Genomic DNA, 13,382 nt, shown 5'->3' with positions numbered 1-13,382 from the left:
TTCCAGAGTGGCTGGACCATTTTACATTCCCACCAGCAATGTATGAGTGATTCACTTTTCTCTGCATCCTCACCAGTGTTTGGTATTTTCACTATTTTGTTTTTTAGGCATTTTGATAGGTATGTAGTGGTGTCTCACTGTGGTTTTAATTTGCTTTTGCCTGATGGCTAACAATGTTGAACATCCTTTCATGTATTTATTTGCCGCCCATATATCCTCTTAAGTGAAACGTCTGTTCATGTCTTGCCTATTTGCTAATTGGATTTTTTCTTTCTTTCCTTTTTTACTGTTGTGTGTTGAGAATTCTTTTCATATTCTAGATCCTACTTACTCCTTTGTCAGATATGTGGTTTGCAGATTTTTCACCTGGTCTACAGTTTGCTTTGCCATGCTCTTCATAGGGTGTTTTGCAGAGCAAATTTTTTATTTTGAGGAGGTTCACGTTATTAGTTTTTGCGAAGAATTTCTCCTATGTTTTTAAGAAGTTCTGTAGTTTTATGTGCCTTTAGGTGTCCAGTTGCTCGAGCGCCATTTGTCGCGAAGACTTCCTCCTCTCCTGAATTGCTTCTGCACATGTCAGATGCCAGTTGGGCATGTTTGGGTGGATCTGTTTCTGGGGCCTCTTTTCTGTCGCAGCAGCCTGTGTGTCTACTCCTCCATGACAAGATGTTCTAACCTGTCTGTCTCCTAGCCTACAGCGCCAAACAGGAGTTCCTGTTCCTGACAGCCATGCCGGACGCGGGGAGGTTGCCGGGAGAGAAGCACGTCCCCGAGGAACTGAAGGTGGGCACAGCAAGGCAGGGGCACTGTCCCCTCCAGCCCGGTCAGCAGAGGAGCAGGGCCACCTCTTCCCATTCTTACCAGTGGGGTCTCCCTCTCACCTGCTACCTGCCTGCAGTCCCTGATGCGTGGGCACTAGCTTCTCCTCCCTTTGTGTGCTCATCAGCTGTTTGCACTTACCATTGTGTTCTGCTTTGCAGTCACTGCTTTTGTCACTTCTGCATGTTTCTGCTCATCTTTTTAGCTTCTCTTTGGGGGAGGCACGGCCACATCTATTTTTGTGTCTCTCGCAGTGCTTTGTACATCACGGCTGCTCTGTAAATGTTGATTGTGCTGAATTCCTGACCAGCCGAGAATGAGCCTTGCCAGGGGAGTGGAGGGTGTTGGGCAAGGTCAGGAGAAAGCCAAGGGCATGGGAGAAGATCTGCCCCAGAATCATGGAAATTTAAAGTTAGAAGGGGTCTTGGGCAGAAGAGCTTTAGTTCAGCCTGGGAGTGCTGTGGATGACAGAACTGAGTTTAGGAAAAAGGCTGATCTTCCCACATTCCGCGGGAGTTAGTGGTAGCGCCCAAGGCTGCTGACTTGTCCCCAGCTTTCACCTTCCGTGACATTCTGACCCAGATCTTTCTCCTCAGACTCCTTTTGCACATAAATCCCTCGCCATCCCTCAGCCAAAATGAGGGGTGTCCTCTTACGATCCCCTCTCACATGTTGACCCCCCCCCCATTCTGGGTCTGGAAGATTTAGGGTGCAGTTGTGCCGGAAGGAATGAAGTGGGTAGAGCAAACTCTAAATAGGTAAATCAGCCCAGAGTTAAAGCACAGAGAAGGGACAGTTCCTGTCGGTGACTTGCAGTGTAAGGACAACAACTTAGAACCCAGCAAAGGCTAAAAAGCACGCACCTGGCCAGAGTAACGTGCTGCTGGCGTGAACTACACAGGACACGGACGGAATAAAGATCCAGTCTGCACAGCTCCTATGAGATAGGCCTGCAGTGTTGCTTCTCGGTTAAGATGTGTCCCAGGGCAAGGAGTGTGCGGATGGACAGAGATAAGAAACAAACCTGTAGGAATAGGAGGGTGGCTCTAATAGGAAGAGATAAGGAAGTTGATGTTTAGTGACTTGGATCAATAATGACACCAAGGAAGGGTGAGAGTTTTGCAAGAGGAATAAAGAAAGTGCTTTGAGGCAGGGCACCGCTTGGATGCTGCAGCAGCAATGATTGCATAGGAAAAAACAGCATCCTGGGGGGGAGGCACGCGTTCCTATAAAGACTGTTGGCCTCCAGAAGCCACTGTGGCTGAAAAGACGACACCTCCACGTGCGTTACAATTTACAAAGCACTTCATTGGGTTTGACTATGTCGTGGACAGAAAGTAGTGGGTCTGGGTTTTCGGCTCAGTACTCTGTCTCCTCCTGCTGCCCCAGCCCATTGATTCTCATAACACTCAGCTGCAAGGAGAAAACTCATATAAGGAGAGGGACATGGGGACAGCGGTCAGACACAATTCTCTGAGACCAGGAGTCATCAGATGACGTTAAATTCAGCGCATGTTTTCCCAAAAGAAAGGTGATTTTTGAAGGAGACCAGGATGCATAGCTTACCTTTAAAAGTTTATTTTGTACATAATGTAGCTGAATATTTGAATGGGAGATAGTAGGAAATGGTATCAGATATTAAAATTGGTTTTGTATATGTGCAAGGAAAAAAATAGAAATCGCTCTTAGTGAGAGAACACACCTGACTGAGAACGATTATTTTCTTTGTATTTAATATTTAAGCTTGAAGAAAAGCAAATTTAAAAGTGACAGAGATTTTTCTGCAGTTTCTCAGTAGAACTTGTGTGGAGGTGCTGCCCCATGATGCACTGCTCCTTAGTGTTATTTGTGATTGGGATTAGATCTGAGATTTAAAAACATTGGAACAGACTGAGGAGAAAGGAGAGACTCTCTGGATAAGTGAGCAAGTGTTGGGGTCCATGAGAGAATGAGGTTGCGTTAGACCCCATTTATCAAAGCAGGAAGGCAGGTGGCTGGTGCTGGTCCCTGGAGACGTGTGAGGTCCCGGCAGCTGGCGGTGCTCTTTGGGGAAGAGCAGAGGTCCGTCTGCAAAGGAGCAGAGGGGGTAGGTCGGCAGTGCCCACTCTCACTTCCACAGCGTCTTCACCTCAAGAAGTAGCTGTTAGGAATCCCCAGGACATTCTTCCCTCCACCAGGGGCACCCAGGAAATTCTGTCAAACACCGGAGACAGCGAGAGTGTCCTGGACGAGGGCCTGGTGTCAGGGAGTTTGGTTCGAGTAGATCCAGGAGGAAGAGCAGGGAGCGGGTGGTGTGGGGGTTAGGGTTAGGGGTAGGGCATTTCCAGCGCGCCTGTTCTTGAGTGTTCTAGAAGGCTTACATCCTTTTCCCATGTTGCAACTGGCCCAGTCCCTCGGGGAGGACAGGTTGATACCACTGCACCGTTAATGGATTGTCTGGCAAGCCTAGAGCATTTTAACAGCTATAATAACAAGGGCATTTTGGCCCATTTAATAAAATTAATTTAGAAGAACCATCTGCTTTGAAATCTTGGGGAGAAGTTCTGTGTGACTTTAAGGGAATAAATAGACATAGCAGCAGAAACATTTCAAAACGCTGACAAACAGGATCATACCTAGAGGTGGCCAGAGGGGTGACAGTGGAGGAAATGGCCACCCTGCTCAGAATTGCCTTTCCCTCACCTACTCACCTACACACACACACACACACACACACACACACACACACAAATGCGTGTGCACGTGTGTTCTTACTCAATGGAGGCTTTCCCGGTGTCTCCACGAAAGGCTGTGACTGTCTAAGCACAGAATAAAGACTCAGTAAATGTTTGTCATACAAATGGTTCTGCTCCCTAACAAAGCAGTAGAATTCTGAATTGAGCATTAATACACAGCCTCTTGTGTTACAGACACTCTGAGTTCTAAAGCTGTGCCGAAGGGTCTGTGCCATAATTGGGAACGGGAGCTTTTTTGGCTTTTCTTAAGTCAGCCTTCTTTTGAGAAGGAAAATCAGATGAGCCCATCTTGGGTCTTCCTTGCCAGCTGTATGATTCATCTCTGATTTACTGGGCAGTGCGAAGGCCCTGAGGAAGACTTCAGGAAGTGGCTGGAAAGAGTGGTTGTCACTCTAGAAAAAGGGAGGAAGGGAAGGAGAGAAGGGACCTGTGGATGGAAAGAAAGGGACACACCAGCCCTGCAAGGAAATCCAGAGGGGGCTCTGGTAGAGGGTTGTGGTTCTACTTAGTGGAAGGTTGAGCTGAAGGAAGAGAGAAAAATGCTGTGCTGTCTTTGCAGAGCCGCCTTTGGATACAGAAAATACCCAAATATGGTAGAAATAATTAATGGAGGACTTTGAAGAGCTTTCTAGAACTTCCTAGAAGTCTTTTTACATGCCGCCCCCAGCCAATATTTTTAAATCAAGTATTTTACTAAGAAGTAATATATACTTGTGTATTTTTAAAAATACACAAAATTGAAATTAAAAAACATCAACTTTTGTATATTTCCTTTTTCAAAACCATTTGTTGAGGCGTTATACATGTAGACACACACACACACACATATATATATATATATATATATATATACATACACACACACATATGTATATATGTACAAGGTGTGATTAAAAGATAATGGTGAATGTTTAAATTTAAAAAATTGTTACAGTAAAAAATACATTGCCATTAATCCCCCTCAAAATACTCCCCCTTGCTTCTAACACATTTATTCCATTGTTCTTGCCAATTTCTGAAGCAGTTCTGGAAGTCCTCTTTCGTGAGTGTCTTTACTTCATCCTCCATCACAGCAACGCTCCATGTCACACATCGCTTCTGGTACAGCAATTTCTGTCAAATAAAAACATTACAGTGTGTCCTCATCCACCTTATCCAAACCAGATCTGGCACTGTGTGACTTATGGCTCTTCCCCAAAGTCAAAATGACCATGAAAGGTACACGTTTTTTAATCAATTCAGGACATCGAGGCAGCCACAACAGTGCAACTAAAGACACTCACGAAAGAGGACTTCCAGAGCTGCTTCAGAAAATGGCAAGAATGATGGGAAAAGTGTTTTCGAAGCGAGGGGGAGTATTTTGAGGGGGGTTAATGGCAATGTGTCTTTTACTATAATAAGTTTTTTTGTTTAAACATTCACCATATTTTTTGATCACACCTCATACACACATATATGTATATATGTATATGTGTGTATCTATGTGGTCTGTGACTCCATTTCCCCAAGATAAGCACACAGTTACCACAGTTATGTTTCTCTGTAACTGTTGAGGAAAGGGCAGGGTTTTGCTTGGCCCCTTGTGGCACCAGAGTCTAGGCCCTGTGGGTGATGCTGGAGCAACTCCTCCCATAGGCCTCCTACTGTGTTTCCCCGAAAATAAGACCTAACCAGAAAATAAGCCCTAGTATGATTTTTCAGGGTGACATCCCCTGAACATGAGCCCTAATGGGTATTTTGGAGCAAACGTTAATATAAGACCCGGTCTTATTTTCAGGGAAACACAGTAACATAAGGTATTTTTTCCCTCTGTCTTAAATAAACTCCTTCCCCACCCAAACATCCCAATGAAAGGACATTTCCTGAGTTGAGGCTGTAGGTGGAAAGGGCTCACTGCCTTCCAGGCAAAATCAGTGAAAAGACCCACACTGACATACCCTGGTAAAATGTTGAAAGTGCTAGAACCATAAGAGGAAAAATGCTACAAGCCACTCAGGTATTTAAAAATGGGTTGCCTAGAAAGAAATGACAGTTGGGGGTTGAGGGGAGTCATGGACTTCTCTGCAGTAGTCAGTACGCAGTGAGGCCTCAATTCAAGAATTTCTTGTGGAGAACTGTGACTCCAGTATTTTCCTCGAGTTGTATTCTATGTGAAGGCAACAGAGGACCTGTCTTAGCTGCACATGGGCTAGAAGTGCCACTGACTATATCCTTTTTTTCTTTTTTTTGAGGGGGGGAAAAAAACCTACTCAAAGACCTATTCCAGATAATGCAGAGATGATCAAAACCTCACTTCGAAATGCAGACATCACAGAATAAAAGCAGCACAGCTCTTCCCTCATGCAGCTAGGGTCCTAGCTCAGAGCCCCAGCCCGACGCTGTGCTCCCAACTGTCCTGCAGACTCGGTGATCATGGGGGTGGGTGTTCAGCACGCCCACCTCTGCTTGCTTTTGGGCTCACTGTCCTGGTAGGCAAGGGTTTCTGGCATCATAGCCTGTACCCCACAGTGCATACACTTTGCTCACCTGGTTTGACGACTGGAGGACAAACCAGCGCCAGTGTGCTCCTGCACTCGCTCATGGGGCCTAAACCTCTGTCCCATGGGCAGGAGTGCCGAGCAAAACCTTCCCCCTCCTTCACTAGCATTACAGAGAAGCAGCGTGATGTTCTGGTCACTGAGGAAATGGAGTCATGCGTTCTGCATTTTTAAAACGTAATGACCTAAGGTATTTTGTTTTTTAATAAACCAGATATACTGTTTCAATAGACCAGATATACTGTTACACCAAAATATCTTCAGGACAGTCACCGTGTGTGTAAACAGTTTGTCCTTAGGTGTAGTCCACACATGCACACTCAGAATCACATGGGGGTAATGCGAGGAAGAACGAAGGGGGCAGAGACTGGCCTTCACTAAAACCCCCGAGTGAAAATATCCCGCTGTTTCTGGGAAATGATGGGCCATATGCCATCAGCAGAGTGACAGGCAGACAGCCCACCCATCCGCTCCTGGGTTTGTCCAAGCTGAGGCTGAAGGAATGAAGGTTCCCTGTCTCTGAGCTCTGGTCCAACATACCCTTAGAGCCTAATCTCAGGCCCCCGAGGGAGACTCAGGCTAGAGAGCCCTGCTGTGTTTGTGAGGCCGCTTCTCTGGATGACCTGGCGGTCTCGGCAGGGCCTCGTGGGGGCCTCCTGTCTTCTAGTAATGAAGTCTGAGCGCCTTTTGCCTCCTGTTCCTTGCAGCCGACTGGGAAAATGCTTTCGGACAGCCGGCTTGTTCAGCCCCTGGTCTATATGGAGCGCCTGGAGCTCATCCGAAACGTCTGCCGGGACGAGGCCCTGAAGAGCCTCTCACACACGGCAGTGTCCAAGTTCGTCCTCGACCGAATATTCGTCTGTGACAAGCACAAGATCCTTTTCTGCCAGACTCCCAAAGTGGGCAACACTCAGTGGAAGAAAGTGCTGATCGTGTTAAATGGTGCGTGCCGCAGTGCTGTGCCGTCGTCCGTGGGGTTGGGCCCGGGAGGGTCACTCGGGGCGTCTCCCGAGAGGGCTGGTGACCTTACAGAGAGTTCTCTGATTTTCCTGTCGGTATTATCCTTCAAGAGTTGGTTCATTCAGATCCTGCCTGTTTTCAAAGGGCCTCCCCGAAGGCCAGGGTCTCCTCACTTCTCACTGCAGGGTCCCCATCTCAGGCAGCCTGCCCACCCAGCAGAGTCATCCTTCAGAGTCATGGCGTTGCTTCTTACTAGTCACAGGCTCTGTCCTTGTAAGTCAAGGGTCCAGGCTCACTGAGCCACCAGGAAGCTGCCCCCACAGCTGCCTTTCCTGGAGTGAGAAGAGCCCACACACAGTGCCTGGGAGGGGAGCCCTGCCGGTGGGTCTGGGGGCGTCTTCACCCGCAGACAAAATATTCTGTGCCACTTGGGTAAGAAGAGATGGTTCCCATTTCACAGCGAGCGTCCATATTCAGAGGGTGTGTCTGCCTTGTGTCAGGAAATCTGATGTTTCCTCAGGAACAAATTATGAGCAAAGTGACCTCATACACTACAGTTTTGATTACTTACCATGCTTTTCAGACACTGTTTATTAGTTTAAACTCCACTTTGAACTGGTCCAAGATCATTATGGGCTCTGCTGGTTAAATTCAGCTTGAAAAGACCCCGAGTTGCAGACCACAGCAGTTGACTCCTGGATCAAGCATGAGACCTGGGAGCACGGAGGGAGGTGGCCCCTGCTCTCTGTCCTCCTGCCTCCCCCTGCTGCTGCTGCTCTCAGAGACAGTGCTCAGCTTGCTGTCATTTGGCCTTTTCACTGCTTGGTTGGAGAAAAGCGAGACACTGGCCTCATTTTTTGGTATGCAGTGAATGTGCTTCTTGAGTAATCGGACAGCATGTTGGATTTTTGTCGTTGTAGACTGAGGTTACAAATCAAATTTAAAACAACGAATATATGAAAGTCTTAACAAATCTGCTACCACAGCATGAAGTATCAGCTGCTAAGGAAGAAAACACCCACTTACAAGGGCAGGACAAAAAGAGGAGTGGGTCTGCCAGGTAGTTTGATAGAAAACGGGCTGCCATTGTGGCTGTCTGCCGTCGTCCCTGGCCCACCTGGGTGGGGACAGGTGCCTGAGCAGGTCCGGGTGCACATCTGCAGAGCTGGTTCATTTCCAGCCTTGCTCATTTCACAGCCCTCCGCAGCACCTAGCACAGCCCTGCGTTGGTGTGTGAGTGTTTGGGGGAGGAATGACTAGAACAGACAAGGCTGTGGCCGTTGCTGAGATGGCCCAGCGGAGATTCTTCCCTGCCAGACTCTGCGTGTAGCACAAGATTAACACGGTGGACGTGAAGGTGGCAGTGGCCTGGCTAAAACCTCCGGTCATGCCTCTTCATTTCCATTTGTCTCAGTTGAGAAAAGAGGAGAGAGTCTGCTCCGCGCACCATCCCAAGGCCAGGCCCCCCAGGCTCCTCATCAGCCTGGCTCAGGCCCTGTGGCCCCTGCCCCTGGCCTGTGTTCTCCTCAGTCACTCCTTGTGCTCCTGCTTCAGCGTCACGTCAGCCCCACCACATAGCCGGATAGTCCCAGCACATCCCTGCCCCGTGCCAGTCAGGGTGCTGTGAGGTTCCCGAGGAGCCACCTGAGGCGTGGGGGGCGGGGGTGCTGGGAGCACCTCGCCTGTTGGGAGGGTGTTGTGGGCGTAGTCTGGCATCTCCCCCGTTTCGTAGTAGAATAAGTACCCTGGTTTTTGGCATTCTGTCTGCACACAGGGATCTTTCTTTCATGGCCGTTTCAACCCGGGTGCGTGCGTTACCAGTAGATGCTGCCCTTATCTCCTTCCCGTGCTCCCTCCCTCCCTTGACCTCCCCCTAACGTGTTTCCTTGTTGGCTTACAGATTGCCAAAAGCTTTTCTTCACTCTCTCGTCCTGCCAGGAGAAGCCATGGGAATTCAAAGGCCTTGCCGTGGATTTCGGGAATGGCTTGTGGGGAATGTGGGTCCAAGTTAAGAGATGGGCATCTTCGTTAAGGGTGGCACTGAACCAGCCAACTCACCTTCTCTCTTGTTTACTTCCCAGGAGCCTTTCCTTCCATCGAAGAGATCCCTGAAAACGTGGTTCATGACCACGAGAAGAACGGCCTTCCCCGTCTCTCCTCCTTCAGTGATGCAGAAATTCAGAAGCGGTAGGGGCAGTTTCCTACAGGAGGGGATTTTGCTATTACAAAACCCTGGACACGGTGCTGTACTTGCCAGGTACCCCACAGTGCGCCAGGAAATCCTGGGGGCTCTTGGTTTGCATTCGTGAGAGACAGCTGAGTACACCTGGTGTTCAGTGCCTTTAAATTCACAAATCTTGATGAGAATTTCAGAACGCCTCTCTGCCCTCACCTTCACGCAGTCCTTTAAAATGAAAGTTTGGTCATTTTCTTAATAGAAATGAGTGGTCGTTTTTGCTCTGCTTTGGTTGTGTTTTATGGACTCCTTATTGAGTGTGCTTGTTATTTCATGAAAAAGGGATTTAGGTGGCGGGGAAACCCCACTTCGTTTTTCATTTTTCCCAAAGGCATTATGCCTGCTTCCAACCGTGGCTGCCTGAGGGGTGGTGTGGACTGGGCCCCACACAGACCCAAGAGGCAGACCCCAGCGATCACGGCAGGAGTGGACGCTGGCGTTTAAAAAATTACTTAGCTAATAAATTGAAATGTTCTCTTCATTAGCTATGAAATGGCCCCGTAGAACAAGGTTTAAAAGGAATAAGAATGTCAGGGATCCACCAAACTTTGGCCTCTTGCTCCTCACCTGCTTTTCAATCCTTCTGCCCCAGTCACCCGGTCTTCCCAGCTTGTACAGAACCTTCAGGTCAGAGGTGCTTCCGGGCCAGGGCCTCCTGCCACCCTCCTAAGCACTCCTGGGGCCTTGTGAGGGAACGGCTGAAGCCGTGCGGAGCCTGAGCGTCAGCACAGCCTAATGACAGCGGTGTCCTCGCTGTGCTGTCACCATCACTGCCGCAGGCCCTCCCAGTGTAATGACAGCGTTGTCCTCGCTGTGCTGTCACCGTCCCTGCCACGGGCCCTTCCAGCATAATGACAGCGGTGTCCTCGCTGTGCTGTCACCGTCCCTGCCATGGGCCCTTCCAGCGTTATGACAGCAGTGTCCTCCCTGTGCTGTCACCGTCATTGCCGCGGGCCCTTCACACTGGTGCCACTGCGCCACCGCTGCCACTGCCCGCAGCTCTCCCAGGCCACCTTTCCTGCCAGCTGCAGCCTTCTGAAGCCTTGCTCGCCCATGTTCTCTTACCCACCCCCTCTTATTTTCCCGCCCGTGTCCTGTCAATTTTGAATTGAGTTTTTAAAGATAAACCTTTAAAGTAACTTTCTCTGGCCTCAGCTGTTCCTGACTCAGAGTTCCTGCCCTTAGGATTTTCTGCCCAGAAACAAAACTTTTCAACATTCTTAAAGTTTTGAAATACGTAAAACAAAACATGGTTAAAGAGATGCTTTCTCAGTGATCCACGAGGACAGGTCCTGTGGCCTTAGACAGTTAAAGTTTCTTTTCTTTTTTTTTTTTAATTAAAGTTTATTGGGGTGGCAGTTATTAGTCAAGTTCATAGATTTCAGGTGTACGATTCTGTAATACATCATCTATGTCTCACATTGTGTGTTCACCACCCAGAGTTAGTTCTCTTTCCATCACCGTATATTAGACCCATGTCCTCTCCTGTAAAGGCATTAATGACAGGATCTGCTTTCGGATGACGGCTGAGTGAATTAAGTAAGAGATGCATGTGTTGCACTGGTGTTGGGACCCCGTGAGGATTCAGGAAGCAATGATAGCTGCTCCAGCTGTCCTTTCCTCCCCCCACTCCCACAGCTGTTGCCACCAACAGCATCAGCTTAACCTCGTTTCTCTTCATTTTTTTCCTTTAGCTTGAAAACATATTTCAAGTTTTTCATCGTAAGAGATCCCTTCGAAAGACTGATTTCTGCATTTAAGGATAAGTTTGTTCATAACCCCCGCTTTGAACCTTGGTACAGGCATGAGATTGCCCCTGGCATCATCCGGAAGTACAGGAGGAACCGGACGGAGACCAGGGGCATCCAGTTTGAAGATTTTGTGCGCTACCTGGGCGATCCAAACCATAGATGGCTGGACCTTCAATTTGGGGACCACATCATCCACTGGGTGACATACGTAGAACTGTGTGCACCCTGCGAGATAACATACAGTGTGATTGGCCACCACGAGACCCTGGAGGACGACGCCCCATACATCTTAAAGGAGGCGGGCATAGACCACCTGGTGTCGTACCCCACCATCCCACCGGGCATCACCGTGTATAATAAAACCAAGGTGGAGCTCTACTTTCTGGGCATCAGCAAACGAGACATCCGGCGCCTGTATGCTCGTTTCGAAGGGGACTTTAAGCTCTTTGGGTATCAGAAGCCAGATTTTTTGCTCAACTAATGCATAGGACTGTGAATTCAGATATCTTTGTTAGAGCAGAGGCTGAGCAGGTGGAGATACGAGGACAGAAAGGACACTCCTTGGAAGACTCCTGCAGTCTCCAACGGGCCCGTGTGTGCCTCAGCCGGTGAAGCTGCACCCTGACCGTTACGGCTTAGTTTGAACATCAGGTGCACTGAGGGCCTCGCCCACCACCCCTGCCAATGCCATTGTGCTCTCCTTAGAAGGGGAAAAGGACAAAACATTTGCAGCCTGACAGACCAGGAGGAAAAATTATACAGCATTAGGAGTCCCTTCCCTTAGCTGTTAAGGAGGCGGGCAGCTCCCCTTGCAGCTGCCCTGGATGGTGGAGTGGTCCTGCCTGTCACCCAGGGATTACAGGAATGGCACCCAGTCCTTTCAGGAGACATGAGAAGCTAATGGTTCACAGAAATTGCAGGGGCTGATACAGGACCACATCTGAGTAATAAAATTACACCTCTGGCTTTCATCTTGGCGCTGCTGTAACCACAGAGGCAAACCATTTTTTCCATGACTATCTTCCTGTGAAATTCAGTGGTGAGCCGAGGGCACTTTTTGGCAATCCATCTGTCCAGAATACATGCCTGTGTACCGCTAGTCCCTATTTGTGAACCTCTGCCTGCCAAGTGATTGTCTCATTCAGCCCAAGAGATACAATTTTGGAAACTGAGGGGAGTGTAGGTTCTTTCGACCCGAGAAGGGGAACATCTTTGGGGGTTTTAAGAGAATGTGGCACAGCAAAAGGAAGAGCTGGTTGGGTTCTGGCGCTCGGCTGCTGTGGATTTGGGCATGTCCGTCCTGATCCTTGTCCCCCTGTCATCTTCGTTCCACCTGGGGGGGCAACGGGGGCTTCTCTGCCTGTCTCCTCCAGGGCAACCCAGACAGCTTGGCAGCATTGCAGAGTCAGCGTAGTTTACGTTTCAGTTTCTTTTCGTCTCAGCAAAGCGCTAACCACTGGACAGACCCCTTTCTGATAATGCGATCATCCCAGACTCTAAGTTGGATAACGAGGTTCACCAGCAATAAAACCCTGGACAGAGGCAGCCTCAAGTAACGCATCTCCCATGCACCGAGGAGCAAGCCACGGCCACCAGATGCCATCTGACCATGAGGGCCCTTGAGATACGGGACAGTTTCCCAATTGAAAAGACCCAAGTGCCCAACTCTGTGCATTGCCCATGAGCCCAGCTTTTCTTCCAGGCAGCCTCAGCTCTCCCTTTCTGAAAAGGGCTGCTTGAGTTTGTAAATGTGAAAGTAAAATAAAAACGTGCCAAACCTGACCTGTGCTCCAACTCCAGGGAAGGTTCTGTGTGGCCATGCACGGTCCCCGAGGCCTGGCAGCAGTGATGGGTGGCGCAGGCCTGCACGGATGGCTGCTGGTGACAGGACCGTGGAGGGAGGCAAGGCCCAAGTGCAACCGACCGCAACCTTTATTGGGGGTGGGGGGTGGCGGGTCAACAGTGTGATACAACCTCTCATCCTCAACTGACACACAGGATGTAACGTGCGGTACTTTTCTATAAATTTTTAGCGAAGTCTTGTTAAAATCATTTCACACCTAATGAGCTGATTGATTACCTCTTTCCTAGTTGAAATGTAACAGTGTGAATAACGTGTGAATTTAAGGCCTTAAAGTTAGTCCTAATTTAAAAAAAAAAGACCATTTTCTCTCAGAAATAAAGGTTGGACACCTGGGGTCCCTCCTTGACTCCCTAACCCCTTTGACTTTTAGATTTTTTTTTTTTTTTTGGCATTTGCGTCATTTTCCTAACAGATTTTGCCAAACAACTAGAGATCACCAGAACATCTAGACATGTCACAGTATGTCCAAAATAATGGGTT

General features: G+C 48.7%; 1 protein-coding gene across 9 annotated transcripts in view; it reads left to right on the top strand.

Moving 5' to 3' along the window:
• CHST10 (carbohydrate sulfotransferase 10) overlaps positions 1 to 12,820 on the top strand; it is a 28,445-nt gene extending 15,625 nt beyond the window's left edge. For all 9 annotated transcript variants that reach the window (XM_019753903.2, XM_074332392.1, XM_074332385.1 and 6 more), the window contains 4 exons: positions 692 to 783; positions 6,799 to 7,033; positions 9,133 to 9,238; positions 10,982 to 12,820. In XM_019753903.2, coding sequence (XP_019609462.1) covers positions 692 to 783; positions 6,799 to 7,033; positions 9,133 to 9,238; positions 10,982 to 11,519 — 971 coding nt within the window. In that variant the 3' untranslated portion in view covers positions 11,520 to 12,820. The remainder of the gene's footprint in view (positions 1 to 691; positions 784 to 6,798; positions 7,034 to 9,132; positions 9,239 to 10,981) is intronic.
• The last annotated feature ends 562 nt before the right edge of the window (positions 12,821 to 13,382 follow it).

This window comes from Rhinolophus sinicus, linkage group LG05, assembly GCF_036562045.2.
Source record: "Rhinolophus sinicus isolate RSC01 linkage group LG05, ASM3656204v1, whole genome shotgun sequence".
NCBI classification, from domain to species: domain Eukaryota; kingdom Metazoa; phylum Chordata; class Mammalia; order Chiroptera; family Rhinolophidae; genus Rhinolophus; species Rhinolophus sinicus.
The sequence above is the reverse complement of the archived record's forward strand: the minus strand, read 5'-3'. Positions and strand labels throughout refer to the sequence as shown.